At 39.2% G+C, this 16111-nt stretch overlaps 1 protein-coding gene across 2 annotated transcripts in view; it reads left to right on the top strand.

The window, feature by feature from the left end:
- Window positions 1-13057, top strand: part of PTCHD4 (patched domain containing 4) — a 115821-nt gene extending 102764 nt beyond the window's left edge. For both annotated transcript variants that reach the window (XM_073335093.1, XM_073335091.1), the window contains exon 3: window positions 11424-13057. In XM_073335093.1, coding sequence (XP_073191194.1) covers window positions 11424-13057 — 1634 coding nt within the window. The remainder of the gene's footprint in view (window positions 1-11423) is intronic.
- The last annotated feature ends 3054 nt before the right edge of the window (window positions 13058-16111 follow it).

Here is a 16111-nt window from a genome sequence, read left to right as displayed (position 1 = left end):
TTGGTTGTGAGCTGGAGAGCAAGCCCACCCCCCACTGCCGGCAGCTCCTGCCTCATGGGGCTGGACCCAGCTCTCCACTCTGAGCATTGCAACTTGGCATATGGGGTCACAGGGGGAGTGGTTTTACTTCAGGATAGATATCTCAGTGTGAAACAAGGCACTGGAGATTTTACATCAGTGTCGCTACCTGAGGTGGACTCCAGGTGAGGGGTATGAGGTTGATTTGACTAGCTGGATCAAGGGAGTAACAACTACTGGTGCCCTGTGTCCAGTAGGATTTTACATTGAGAGAGCTATCTTGAACTGGCCATCTCATTGTAAGAACACACCAATTTTATGCACCAAAGACAGCCTTCATTAGACTAGTTGGTATATTATGAAAGCCACAAAAACAAGATGATTATAGAGTCATAGGGCCGGATCCTCAGCTGGTATATATCAGCATGGCTCCATTGATCTCCAGGGTGGTATGCTGATTTACACCAGCTGAGGATCTGGCTCATAGAAGTCAGAGCTGGAAACCTAGCTCCCTGCCAATGGGAGATTGTTCCCTACAACGCTTTATCAGTCTAGCTTTAAATTATTCAAGCAATGGGATAACCTCAGCCTCCCGAGGGAGACTATTTCACAGACTAATGGATCTCATTACTGGAAAGTTTAATCTGAATAGCAGTTAACATTTCCCTTAATTTTATCCCATTGCTCCTAGTTATACCCTTCCTCTTTGGATACCTCTAAACCAGTGGTTCTCAACCTTTCCAGACTACTGTGCCCCTTTCAGGAGTCTGATTTGTCTTGCATACCACAAGTTTCACCTCACTTAAAAACTACTTGTTTACAAAACCAGATATAAAAATACACAAGTGTCACAGCACACTGTTACTGACAAATTGCTGACTTGCTCATTTTTACCATATAATTATACAATAAATCAATTGGAATATAAATATTGTACTTACATTTCAGTGTCTAATATATAGAGCAGTATAAAAAGTCATTGTCTGTATGAAATTTTAGTTTGTACTGACTTTGCTAGTACTTTTTATGTAGCCTGTTGTAAAGCTAGGCAAATATCTAGATGAGTTGATGTACCTTGTGGAAGACCTCTGTGTACCCCTAGGCATTTGCATACCCCTGGTTGAGAACTACTGCTCTAAACAGTTCTTCCCCTTCCATTGTGAATACATCCTTCAAAAATGTATGGACTGTTCTCCTTCCTGTCACACTCACAAATATCTCAGTCATCCTTCAGCCAAGCTCTACAGACTTGCTCTTTTTAATCTCTCCTCCTGCCCCTTGATAATTTTTGTTGCTTTTCTTTGAATACCACAAATTTTCCTACCGCCTACTAGAACTGAAGAACAGTAAATAGCCAAACTCATTGCTTCAATTATGATCAGAGTTTATAGATTGCATCACATTATTTTACATGGACTAACCAATTTGATACTTAAATGCTTCCATTTCCTGTGACCCCATTGGTAATCTCAAATTCCCAATCTTCCTCCTGATCTTTCTAGTTATAGATCCATTTTGTACCTAGCAGCTTCAGTCTTCTAATCAGCTTCACAAATCTGTCCAGTGGTATTGGCATAAATGAATAAATAATTAATTCATTAGTAATTTGATCTAAATTCATCTCAGGTTTCTTTATGTGTCACTTAAAGCTGCATCATCTGATGACAATTTCTGTTTGTATAATCGCTATTTACAAAGTTAATCTAGAGGCATAGATAAGAAAAAGAAAAAAAGGATTTTAATCATTGCTAAGGCACAGCAGAAAAATAAGTGGTATTCGGGGATATATACAATTTTCAAGCTGTATGTATTAATTCAAACGTAAATCACATGACAAGGTAATTGTTAAACAAATCCATCTGCATCTGTACTCTACATTTCGATCTACTCCAACTCAGAGTGGTTTTTATGATTAGGTATTTTAGTACTCCTTGAACAAAGAAAGAAAGAACATCCAAAATCTGTGAGGTTGCAAAATGTGACTTTAAAACAAAAAGTGCCAGGCTAACCTTGAATACAGAAAAATGCCAGCATGGTTCTGTTAGTAACACATTCTCTGCAGGGTCATTGGTTCAAATCCAGCGCTAAAGCCTGATCTCATACCCAATACCAATGGCAGTGCAGTTCCAAAAAGTGGTTGTAGATGCTATAACTAGGGAAAGATTTGAAATCGAAGTTGCTAAATTATCGTCTAGAGTCTTGTGCTACCTGCAAAGACATAAAGATTTTGTACACTTTGATTCCTTGCATGCTTTTCCCATTCAAGCCTTGGCTGGGTTTGACTTTGAAGATTTTGATTTAACATTTGCTTTTTAACATCTACAGTAAATATTTCAACTGTTTTTAATATGACATGGCCTCCTTTATTCATTATAAGAACAGGAGTATTTGTGGCACCTTAGAGATGAACAAATTTATTTGAGCATAAGCTTTCGTGGGCTACAGCCCATTTCATAGGATGCATAGAATGGAACATATAGTAAGAAGATATGTATATATACATACAGAGAACATGAAAAGGTGGAAGTAGCCATACAAACTGTAAGAGACTAATTAAGATGAGCTATTATCAGCAGGAGAAAAACAACTTTTGTAGTGATAATCAAGATGGCCCATTTAGACAGTTGACAGGAAGGTGTGAGGATACTTAACATGGGGAAATAGATTCAATATGTGTAATGACCCAGCCACTCCCAGTCTCTGTGTATTATTGCTATTATTATTCAATCAGGATCAAGGCCCCATTGTGTTGTTTCTGTGCAGATATACATATAAGCAGTCCTTCCCCTGGCGGGCACACAGTCTGAGAAACACAAACAAATGGAAGGTTGGGGGCACGGCTGTAACACCGAAGCAAATGGACATGGTGGTGATTGGCATCGTTTTCTTAGTCACACGTTTTGTAGTTGGTAGTTTTTTTTTTGTTGTTGCTATTTTTAATTGGCGGTAAAACCAGGATGGAGGGACTGGCAAGAAAAGGGAGCTGGTGAAAGTAAGAGAGCAGGAAATGGGAAGAAGGGGAAGAGTGACACTCACTGCTTGTCACCTGCCTTACTGATATATCTGGCAGTGTGAGGGGGTGTAATTTACATACCAGGGATCCATAGGTAGGTGAAAGTAAAATTAGCATGAGGGCTCTTTTAACTTACATCTTCTTCCAGCTCCTCAGTGTGGGAGCTCAGCCTTCCTTACACAGCGGTAGACTGGGTTTAAATAAGTTTAATGGAAACTGAGAGTAGGCTCTTTGGAAGTATTCATTGTTGACCTGACTCTCTAATAGTGAAATTCCCAACGACAGCAGAGCAATTGTGAAAATCTCACCCTCAAGTGAGTGTAAGGGGGAGTCTAGCTTACTCCATCTTCTGAATTTGGCCCAAGGACTAAAACTTGAATTGCTCATGGTATCTCTATCAGTGAAGAACTCCTAAAATGCAGTGAAGAGACCTGCATGATTTTGGGCCCCTCCATGGCTCTGAGGGGTATTCAAAAGACCTCAGGAAACATCAACACTAATAGAAATAAATGCAAACATTTAAAACAAAGATGACAGCACTAGCCCTACTGCTCACCTCTGTCAGAGAGTGCAAGGCAATTCATTCCAGGATTTTTTCTAATTGGGGTTCACATGGGAAGTGGAATACAATGCAGGAGCTGGAAACCATCCATTCAGGCATGCAAAATATCATTAGGCTGGCACAGGTATGTTAAGGCAGAGAAAAACCTTTTAGGCATAAATGTGTTCAGGGTGGGGGGTTTTTTGCTCAAAGTGCTAAACTATAGAAAAACCAATGTCCTGAGACAGATTTCCCTGCAGGGCCACTTCAGTAAAGATGTGCAGTTCTGCTGGATGATATTTCACTACGCTTCATTTAACATTCCTGCTATAGAAGCCAGCTTTTTTAACTAGCCATTTTATTATTAGAGGGATGTGTGACTTAAAAGAGCAATTCTGTACTGCATACTTTTCAAGAAAGAGAGACACAGCAGGGTACAAGCACCTTTCTCAGTGTGTCTGTATAAATCCAATCAGCATTAGTGGGTGTTATCCTACACGCAATGCCATCAAGAGGGCAATGCACCTGCAAGTCTATTTCATCGTATTTTTAAAGTATTGCATATATTCAGTCCTGAAAGTGTCACAAAGGCCCCATTCCTCAAAAGCTGCTAAATTCCACTGAAACCCAAGGACATTAAGAGACTAAATACCTTTGAGGATCTGGAGCAATCTCAAATGAGAGAAAGGAAAGTGTCCATAGTGTGATGATGATTTCAGCAGGGTGCTGTCACTGGGCCTCTGGCTGGATTTTACATATTGTCGCGTATGATTCCAGGTGTGTGTGTGGTTCGAAATGTCTCCTTCGTTACATTCATAAAACGGAGGTGTTTTACTGCACTCGCTAGTGGGTGTTTCCAGTGCGGGGCGCAGGATCCCTCTTTAGAGAGGAAGGCTGAGCTTGTGATTAAAGCACTGCACTATGGCTCTAGGAGAACCAGGTTCAATTCCTCACTCTTCCGCATATTGTGGTTCACAGCTACTGCTGCCTTTGTGACCTTGCCCCAGTCACTTCAGTCCAATGGGCTTCAGTTTCCCAACTGTAAAATGGGGGTGGGGTAATAGAAATGTGTCCATTCGCCCACCTTCATTTTTCATTCATAGTCTAAGGTCAGGGACTGTCTTTTACTATGCGTTTGTACGGTGCTTAGCATTGTAAGGCCCCAGTCTCACACTACTACTATATATGTCATATGTCACCTGTCCTGTAGCTACTCTATGGCAGAGTGGGTTTGGGGCTTTATTCCCATCAATGCCTCTTTCTCACTGTATGACTTGAGGCAAAGGTTAAGTGACTTGCCTGAGTATCCCCACGTGTAAAATGAGGATACTAATACTTATCCAACCGGAGGATCTAAGGGGCTTACAGGATTTATATTTGCAAAGCATTATAGAGCTGAAAATTGCTATTATAAGTACAAAATTCTTCTTATCAGATGAAAACCCTGGACATGTCTGCTGAGAGGTGTTATGACCTATGCAGAAATGTATTCAAGAGCTGTGTCTGTGCGACTGCTTAAACAGAGGGAAATGGTCTTAAATGCTGCAAATGTAAAAGAATGATTAGCCACTTAGCAATCAGTTGACACCTGAGGCTCTGTGAATTGCATAGTTTCCGGAAAAGGAGTATTAAAAGGATGCACAATGTAGAAAACATTCCCCTCCCCACCCCCGCCCAGGCAGAACTGGGATAGAATCACTGGAATGGGGATAGGTAGTGGAGAGGATTGTATAGTAAAGTGAGCCCTTAAAGGCAGGTCTATACAAGTAACTTTTGCTGGTATAGCTTCTTCTATAGTATGTAGGGGGAAAAGTGGTATGATCATGAGGGATTTCAATATGAATACTATATGCTGGATGTCTCATGTATTAAAACATCACTGGAATTTCAAAATATGATAGATGACAATTTCCTAACTCAAAAAGTATTGCAGCCAACACTGTGGGATTCTATATTAGACCTTGTCTTGACAGATAAAGAGGAACTGATCACATAACTAAAATGTAATCGTACCTTAAGTCCAAGTGATCCGGATTTTATCATATTTATAATGTGCAAAGAGAATATAGCTCGGACCACTGAAATATATACGTTAACAGGGCCAGTGTCACAAAACAAAAGAAAATATGAGCCAAAGAAGCTGAGAGGAAGAATTTAAGAAGAAAAATGTGATGCCCCAAATATGTGATGCCCCAAAAGCCACAACTGAAGAAGAAAGGCATACCTGGTTTAGAGAGGAAGTGAAGGTAACTATAAAATATACAGAAAAGAAATGGAAGAAAGGGGAAGTTGATAGTAATGAATATAAATTAGAAGCAAAGGGACACAAGGCGAAATCTATGGGCAGCAGATTTAAGGACAATACGATTGAGTTTCTAAAGTATATTAGGAACAAAAAGAATGACAACAATGATATTAGTTTATTACTAGATAGAAATGGCAGAATTATCAATAATAATGTAGAAAAGATAGGAACCGGAGTGTTCAATAAATATTTCTGTTCTGTATTTGGGGAAAAAAACAATGATGTAGTCAAATCATATGATAATACTCTTTCCATTCCACTGGTATGTCAGGAGAATGTTAAATAGAAGCTACTAAAGTTAGACATTTTTAAATTAGCAAGTCCAGATAACTTGCATCCAAGAGTTTCAAAACAGCTGACTGAGGAGCTTGCTGGACCAATAATATTGATTTTCAATAAAACTTGGAACCCTAAGGAAGTCCCAGAAAACTTGAAGAAAGATAAATTTGCCCATGTTTCAAAAGGGTAAACAAGATGACCTGGGTAATTATAGTCCTGTAAGTCTGGCATTGATCCCGGACAAGATAATGGAGCAGCTGATATGTGATTCAATTAATAAAGAATCAAAGGATGATAATTTAGTTAATGCCAGTCACCATGAGTTTATGGAAAATATATCCTGTCAGCCTAACTATATCTTTTTATTATGAGGTTACAAGTTTGGTTGATAAAGGTAATAGTGTTGATGTAATACACGTAGACTCCTGTAAGGCATTTGACTTGGTGCCACATGACATGTTGATTAAAAAAACTAAAAAGATTTAAAATTAACATGCCATACATTAAATGGAGTAAAAACTGACTAACTGTTAGGGCTCAAAATGAAATGGCAAACCAGGAATCATCATCAGATGGATGTTTTTCTAGTGGGGTCCCATAGGGATTGGTTCTTGGCTACTGAACATTTTTTCAATGACACAGAAGATAAGATAAAATCATCACTGATAAACTTTGCAGATGACACAAAAAATGGGGGGAGCGGTAAATAAGGAAGAGGACAGGTCACTGATAGAGAGTGATCTGGATTGCTTGGTAAACTGGGCTCAAGCAAACAATATGCATTTTAACATAGCTAAAAGCACATTTATACTTCTTGGAACAAAGAATATAGGTCACACATATACGATGCGGGATTCAATCCAGAGAAGAATTGACTCTGAAAAAGGTTTGCTGGTTGTGATGGATAATCAGCTAGCCATGAGCTTCCGGTACTATGCTGTGCCCAAAAGGGCGAATGAGATTCTTGGATGCATAAACAGGAGATGCTCAAGTAGGAATAGAAAGATTACTTTACTCTGTATTTGGCAAGGTTTGACCATCTCTGGAATACTATGTCCAGTTCTGGTGTCAAGAAGGAGGCTGGTAAATTGGAGAAGGTTCAGAGAAGAGCCATAAGAATGATTAAGGGATTAGAAATCATGCCTTATAGTGTTAGACTCAAGAAGAGCAACCTAGTTAGCTTAAAAAAGCAAAGGGAAAGGGGTGCTTTGGTTACAGTCTATAAGTACCTAAATGGGGAACAAATATTTAATAATGGTCTTTTAATCCAGCAGAGAAAAATATAACCCAATCCAATGTCTAGAAGTTGAAGCTAGACAAATTCAGACTGGAAATGAGTTGTAAATTTTTAACAGTGAGAATAATTAACCATTCGAACAACTTACCAAGGCCATAGCGGATTCTCCATCACTGACAATTTTTAAATCAAGATTGGATGCTTTTCTAAAAGATATGCCCTACAAATTATTTTGGAGAAGTTCTATGGCCTGTTTTATACAGGCGATCAGACTAGAAAGATCACAGTGATCCCTTCTGGTCCTGGAATCTATTAATCTGTGAAAGATAAGTGTGTGCTTAAGTATTTTGCTGAATCAGGCCAGAGTGCTCAGCACCTTGCAGGATTGAATCCATAAATGAGTTCTCAGTGTTCTACTGGGAGTTGGCAGGGGGAAAGAGTTGGGAGGGCTTATGGGAGCAGGGTGAAATATTTGTGCTGTGAATCATGTTGTTACGAATTCCAGATGCCATTCGTATCATCTGAACTTTCACTCACGTGTGTGTGTGAAAATGACTCTGTTTGCTAAGTGCAGGGGAAGGCAATGAACCATTTTACAGAAAAAAATAATAGAGGCTGATTGGACCACCACAGGTCCGTGTCAATGACATGTGGAAATTAGCCAGTATAGGATTTTTTTTTTGGGGGGGAGGGGTTGCTTTTGATGGGAAAATAGCCATTTCATCAAAATTTCACGTTTTGTGACATGAAAAGGCAAACATGTATACTTCTTGGAACAAAGAATATAGGTTACACATATACGATGGGGGATTCAATCCAGAGAAGAATTGACTCTGAAAAAGGTTTGCTGGTTGTTTTCACACAAAACAACAAAATGTTTGCTCTAACAAAGATCTTAGCTCTCACGCACTCATTTGCCTCCTAGCTCTGCTATGTCACCTGATGAGAAGTCAAGCTTCATTTACCCATCTCATAAAGTATAGATGATGCCCCAGTTGAGCAGCGAGAAAGCAATAAGAACCGGAATAGTCCAAAGTATGTGTTGCAGAAAATGATAGTTGCTAGATAGCATATGGGAAATAAAATTAGCATATTTAGTCATCAGGAAAATAGCAGAAATCAAGTACCAAAGATAAGGGGGTAAAGGTAGTCGTGAGGCAGGGAAAAACATGTGGGATGTCCCACCCAGGCTCCCAAGTTCCCAGCAATTTATGTCCCTCTCCCTCAGCTCCGCTGTTACCCCTGATTCCCCCAAGCCTTTGCACTGCTTCTGAGGGGGTGTGGGAAATATGGTTCTGTATTGTAGTTTAAATGAATTATTACTCAGAGTTCCGTATTAATTTGCCTAGTAAGGAATCTATTTGTCAAAAAGCATTTCTTGAATTTTTGTTGTTGTCTGTATTGTTACAGACATACCTGCTGATGGGTATTGTGAAATAAATTACCAAAAATAATTGAAACTGGTGTGATTATTCTGTGTTATTCTGACAAAGAAAATATGCAGAATTTTAAAATATCGTGCACAGGATTTTTAATTCCCCAGGAATGTTGTGTGATAATGTGCAATAAGTAGCCTGCGACTTTGACCTGGCTCATCATGAACTTACCCAGGAATGTAAAAGTCACCAGTTATCAAAATTAAGTTAACAGGAGGGGAGCATTTCGATTAAGATTTTTTGTTAACTAGAAAATTTCTGTGAGGCCAAATGTTTACATATCGCTGGGGGACACTGATTTACAGTGCACCCCAGTAAAACAGGGAACATTCACAGCACCTGACATTTTATGCTGTAATTTTCCCTGCCCGGAACAGCTGTCAAGGGTCTGCTTTTGGCACCAGAAGTAGTGTGTGGATAAGAAAAAAGTAAATAAAAATATAAACCCAACAGACTTTTCAGCACACTTCGTTATCCAGTCACCAACTGTGGGTCTCCCTATCATCGTGTTTCTGATACAATTACAAGGGCTTTTCCTCCTGTCTTGCTGTTTATAATTCCTTTGCTATGCTCAGTGAATATATATATATATATATATATATATATATATATATATATATATATATATATCAACATTCTATTTCTACTGGTTTCCAATTTCCACCTTTCTCTCTCTGTCCAGTGGTATGTCTGCTTCCGTGGTCTGCAATTCTCTTTAGTCTACTGATTCAAAGCCCCATAAATTCAATGACAGACTTTCCATTGACATCAGCAGACACTGGCTTAGGGCTTTGATGTAAGATAGTTTAGAACATGGCTTCTCAACTGGGAGTGGGGGCGAGTCATAACAGAGTTGCAACTACCATCCCTTTCTTTATGACTAGTTGTAAGACAGTCCCAAAATATTTGTGTGCTGTAACAGGAGGCCAAATTATGGAAAAGGTGCGGCATCACTGGTTTAGCACTTAGCAAACACTTGAACCAGTCAAAAAATGTTCATCTAAATCTTAGTTCAAAGAAAAGTGGCTTTTTGACCAAAGTGAATGTTTTTTGCTGAATAATCACTAAAATAGCACAACAATGCTGTGAAACCAATGTTTTGTGAGATCATAACATGGCTCATTCATTATTTTAGGGTTTTTTCAGACTCAAGGAGACCATATGGGTTACATTCTATTCTATATAATTTCTTACACTGCTTTCATAACCATAATATCTGAGCACCTTCCAGCGGTGCATTATGCTACAATTACACATTTGTCACATGTGATTCATTCTCTCTCTCCTGCTCTCCCCAAAGGACAATTGTGTGTGCAGTGGACTGTTTTGTTTTCATAGCACTTTGATTTTGTCTGTGTTGTTATTTTTCTAACACACTGCTGTATGTTTATGTGAGAGAAGGCTGGTTGAAGAAGTCCACCTTGCACTTGGAGCAGAAGATGGTGAGGTTTGTGATAGTCCTCAGTACTGGTGGGAGTTAATTCCACAGTCTCAAAATGGCACATTCAATTTGTGTGTGGAAGTTTCTCTTCACTACAGTGACAGCTAAAGATTTAGGGCTGGTCAAAAATTTTCCATCAAAATTGTTTTCAGCAGAATATTGAGTTTTTGACTGAACTAAAATGTTCACAATAAGTGTCTGCTTTCCCCCAAAAATGTTAATTAATTCTGGAAAACCAAAAGCTCCAAAATTGACATTTTATTTCAGACATTCTCTGGAATTTTTATCACTTTTCATCCAAAAAAGAAAAAGAAAAGAAAAGAAACCATTTGCATTCAGGTTTTTGCTTTTTTGAACAAAATGTTGACAATTTCCACAGAGAAAAAAAACTTTTTCTAACCTGATTCACTAAAGATGTCATTTAAAAACAATAATTAAATCTTAGCCAAACAATTTGTGCCAAAATTTGATAGCTGGGGAATCCCAGAACACTGACGATATTCAGTAACCAAGGTTGCCAGGAGCATAGCTGGAATGACCTTCCATGTTCAATACAAAATGTACCCCAAAATGCATCCCATGATTAAACAATAAATAAGAACCTGTTCTTGTGAGGTTTGGAGCACCTCCTACTGTGTGCTGAGTGCTCTCAGCTCCCATGGGAACTGAGGGCACTCGTTACCTGACAGGGTCAGTCCCGAATAGCAGAGAGAGAGAAAGAAAGAAGTGTAGACAAGGAGAAAATGTATGTGCATGTATATATATATATAATTATTTGAAAAAACATTTTTAAGCTCTGACACTTCAAGATAGGCAACCTAAATCCATATTTAGGCAGCTAAACAATTCACTTTGTTTTGAGCCCAAGTCTTTGCATTCTCTGCAAAGGGCATTGGATCAGCTCCTATCTGAGATGCTGGGCAAGCAGCCCCTCTGAATATCAGACAGCTTATTTAGGTACCTAACTATGATTAAAGTGTCTAACTTTGGACCTACAGATCTGAAAATTTTATTTGTATTTAACTAGTAAAATGATACAAATGTTTTTTTTAAAAGTCTGTTTACTAAAACGTAGTTGCCAAAAGTTCACATGAACGTTGCAGAATGAAAAGTGGAACCCTGTGTTTATACGTTGTTATTGTTATTGTTTTAGGTCATGGAACCAAGGGAGTGTTTGAACTTCTTTCAGGATGGCGCAGAACCAGAGAGAACCTTCCATTCAAGGATAGGGTAGCAGATACCTATTCCGATGTCATGGTCTCCTATACAATGACGAGTTCCTTGTATTTCATAGCCTTTGGCATGGGTGCCAGTCCTTTCACCAACATCGAGGCTGTGAAAGTTTTCTGCCAGAACATGTGCATCTCCATCCTGTTGAACTACTTCTATATCTTCTCCTTCTTTGGCTCTTGCTTGGTCTTTGCTGGGCAGTTGGAGCAGAACCGTTACCACAGTATCTTCTGTTGTAAAATCCCTTCAGCAGAATACCTGGAAAGGAAACCTATGTGGTTCCAAACCATGATGAGCGACGGCCATCAGCACACTTCTCATCATGAGACTGACCCCTACCAGAATCACTTCATCCAGCATTTCCTACGAGAGCATTACAATGAATGGATTACTAACATCTACGTCAAGCCATTTGTAGTGATACTGTATCTCATTTATGCCTCTTTCTCCTTTATGGGGTGCTTACAGATCAGTGAGGGGGCCAACATCATCAACCTCCTAGCCAGTGAGTCTCCAAGCGTCTCCTATGCCCTCATTCAGCAGAAGTATTTCAGCAACTACAGTCCTGTGATAGGATTCTACATCTATGAACCTCTTGAATATTGGAATGGCACTGTGCAAGAAGACTTAAAAACACTGAGCCATGGTTTCAATACAGTGTCCTGGATTGAACAATACTATCAGTACCTGAGAGTTGGCAACATCAGCACCACCAACAAAAGTGACTTTATCAGCATCCTCCAGAGCTCCTTTTTAAAAAAATCCGAATTCCAGCACTTCAAAAATGACATAATTTTCTCCAAGGCTGGAGACGAGAACAACATCATTGCTTCCCGCATGTATCTGGTGGCCAGGACTAGTGAAAACACACAAAGGGAGGTGGTGGAATTGCTGGAGAAGTTAAGGCCACTATCTCTAATACAGAGCATCAAATTCATCGTGTTCAATCCTACCTTTGTTTTCATGGACCACTATGGTTTATCAGTAACTATGCCTGTCCTGATTTCTGGCTTCGGCATCCTGCTGGTGTTAATACTGACCTTTTTCCTGGTTATTCATCCTTTGGGAAACTTCTGGTTAATTCTCAGTGTCACCTCAATAGAGTTGGGTGTCCTAGGCTTGATGACTTTATGGAATGTAGACATGGATTGTATTTCTATACTGTGCCTTATCTACACTTTGAATTTTGCCATAGATCACTGTGCACCCCTGCTTTACACATTTGTACTAGCAACTGAGCACACCCGAACTCAGTGTATAAAAAACTCCCTCCAAGAGCACGGGACAGCCATTTTGCAAAATGTTACTTCTTTTCTTATTGGGTTGGTCCCCCTTCTCTTTGTGCCTTCAAACTTGACCTTCACACTGTTCAAATGCTTGCTGCTCACCAGCAGTTGCACACTACTGCACTGTTTTGTTATTTTACCCGTCTTCCTAACTTTTTTCCCACCCTCCAAAAAGCACCACAAGAAAAAGAAACGGGCCAAAAGGAAGGAGCGGGAAGAGATTGAATGCATAGAAATTCAGGAGAATCCTGATCATGTAACAGCAGTCTGAAAGGCTTAGAAAAAATAATACAGATAGAGATATATTACAAAGCGTTGCACAGAGATGCAGGGAAAGTAGAGAAAAGATCTCAGCTGCTTGCGCTGGCCAGGTATAACAAGGAAAACGAAGACCAAGAAGGGGTATTTCATGACACATCAAGGTGAACTCGTTTAAACAAACTAGCAAAAGTGAAAATAATCTAAAAAAATGTCTTTGAATTCTCATTCTCCACTAAGGAAGAGTCTATGGGCCTTCAAGTGGTCTTGAATTTAAAACTCTATCTCTAAATGTGAATTGTTCAATCTGCCCCGTGTAACACTGAAGTTGGGGAGGGGAAGAGTTATCAAGAAGAAAATAGTGTATGCTAGGATGGTTTGATAAAGTTGCCCCGCAAAAAGCAACAAGGGTTTCAAACGAGAAAAAATAAAGAAGAAATGTAGGGGAGAGTAAAAATGCCATATTTTTCGTATTGCTTTTCTTAAGCGGGTTGGTTAAAGTAAACCTATGCACTTGGGAAGTAGATATTTAAATCAGTCTCAGCCAAAGTACTTCCCAACTTGCATATACAATGTGTAACTATATACCACAGTTAAAACATTATCATTAATTCCGATGGTAAAGCTATACTGCCATGTGATACAGGTACTGGATATATGGGTATATGGAAGAGGAAATAAGTGTAGGCCATTTGGAAACTCAAAGCTTGGTTTCTTGAAAACTGACATTTGACCTTTCTCCCAATGTGGTTATCAAGGACCTCATAACTGATGGTTATTAGTATAAATATATTTTGATACCTGTGAATTCTGGAATTCCCCTTCCATTAACAGATCTTGTAAAACTAACCCAGGCCATTACCACTACAATGGTAATTGAAATTACTGCAGTGTTAGCCTCTAGATTCCTAAGTTCTCAGTGTTAACATTAAATGCCAAATATTAATCAAGCAGGAGCTTTAGATGTAACGACAGACCACATACTGTAGACTCAGTGATGTGATCATGCTGTGGCTGAATCAGTTCTGGAGCATGCACTATATTGGCTTCTATATTTGGTTCAAGGTCCAAAGGTACCTATTTGCTGGTCTCTGCAATATGGGGTTCTCTACTTCCGTTAGTAAAATGATCAGTAGACTATGCTTTTTACAATCTTCAAAAAAGAATGTTTTAATGTTTGAGTGAGACTGAATGAACTTCTAGCTGTAAAGAGCCAGATCAGCCCCTTGGGGGAGTGTTGATTATTATTATTACTAAATATTTGCGTGTCTGATTGAATGTCTGCAACATAAGGCTTTGTTATGGCTGTTGAAATTTAATAGAAGGTAGTAAATCTGCACTTAATGCATGACACTAGAATTATGCCATAAAGTATTACAGTATGACCTTCCCTGCTTTGTAAACTATACAGCTTAGAAGCTCAAGAAAAAGAACGAAAAGAGACTTAGCCAGTTATTAAGTTAACACTTAAGGCCAAATTCTGAACCCAGTTATGTCATGTATGTCTCCCATCTCAAATAGTGTTTTAAAAGGGCTTGTTTTATACGCTCTTAAATGCAATCTAGCTTCACGTCAAGGAGTGATATACGGTGTTGTTGTAGCTGTGTCAGTCCCAGGATATTAGAGAGTCAAGGTGATGAGGTACTATCCTTTGTTGGAACAAACTTCTGTTGGTGAGAGTGACAAGCTTAAGAGCTCTGTGTAAGCTTGAAAGCCTGTCTCTCTCACCAACAGAAGTTGGTTCAATAAAAGATATTACCTCATCCACCTTGTCTCATCAATGAGTGACGGCTTCCTGAATATATGGGATCTGTCTGGACAGTATATAGATGAAATGTTTATAGGGAATGTTTGTTATGTCCACTTTAGGATTCCTTTAAAAGATGTCTGAGCTGTTTACCTCTGGAACTGTGATACACTTGCACATATTTGTGTTCATGGTTGGCTTACTCTAGATTTTAGTGTCGATCTGCAAAGACAGTTACTGATGAGCATGTGTTCACATATTTCTCTAGAAGGCTTTCTACAAGAAGCTTATTCTCTGTTCCCTGATGCCTGTCTTCCCTTCCTGCACTGATTTATGTTTAGAGGGAATCTGGGAAATTCCACTTACCCTCAAAAAGCCATCTGTTCCCTGGTTCTGAAAGTTCATTAACTGCATCTCTGGCCAGGGAATGCAATTTTCCCTTCCCCTCTTTGTTTTTCTGAGGTTTCCATTACCATTTGCTAAACACTGGCCCAACCTCTATATTCTATACATAGGCAAAACTCCCATTAAAACAATAGCAGTTCTTGCCTGCAGCAGGACTTGAGGAATCGTGGGCCTTATGGTACAAAAAAGAGATGGGTCCAAATTGCAAATGAGATCATATGCAAAGTTCAGGAGCACCTAGACCCATGGTTTGGCCCAAGATATAAAGACATTGGGGCCATCTGCACAAGTTGAGATCCAGATAAAAACCTCTACTAAAGTTTGGATGGTGGGAATATTAGGTTTTGGTTTGGACCCATCTTTAATTGCAGGGCATTACTGACTTCAGTCTGTACCTTTAAGATGTGTAGTTTCCAGTCCTTAAAAGAAAATTCACCAGTACCTGGCAGTCTTTCCCCACTAAACCTGAACCTCTAAGGAACAAGTGTGACATTTGGGGGACATTTTTGGATGTTCCCTCCAAAAATGCAGGTCTCTCACTGTGAAAACTGCAAGTGTTCATCCCTTCTGTCAGGAAGAGTGTCCTAATTATTCCCTCCTTTTAAAAAAGGCATTAATTGTATTAAAGTGAACAACATTTTGCATTCTCATAAACATTTCTAGGTACCTTGTGGAAGAGAAAAGGAGAAAACTTTGGAAATTTGTCTTTCCACCATTTAAACATAGAGCCAAATTCTCCAGCGTAGCTAAGATCAGACTTTGGCCTTTAACATTTTGCTGCCTTTATGCAGAACTGTTCGGGAGGTTGTGATGAGGACATTTTTCATTTTGTAATTACCCCTTGCACTTTCCCATTCCAGCTAATCTAATCCTTGATCACTTATGTTTGAACTACGGGATTAACCCTAGGTCCAG

This window comes from Lepidochelys kempii, chromosome 3, assembly GCF_965140285.1.
Source record: "Lepidochelys kempii isolate rLepKem1 chromosome 3, rLepKem1.hap1, whole genome shotgun sequence".
Lineage (NCBI taxonomy): Eukaryota > Metazoa > Chordata > Testudines > Cheloniidae > Lepidochelys > Lepidochelys kempii.
Note: the sequence above shows the minus strand (reverse complement) of the source record. Positions and strands in the feature narration are given on the sequence as shown.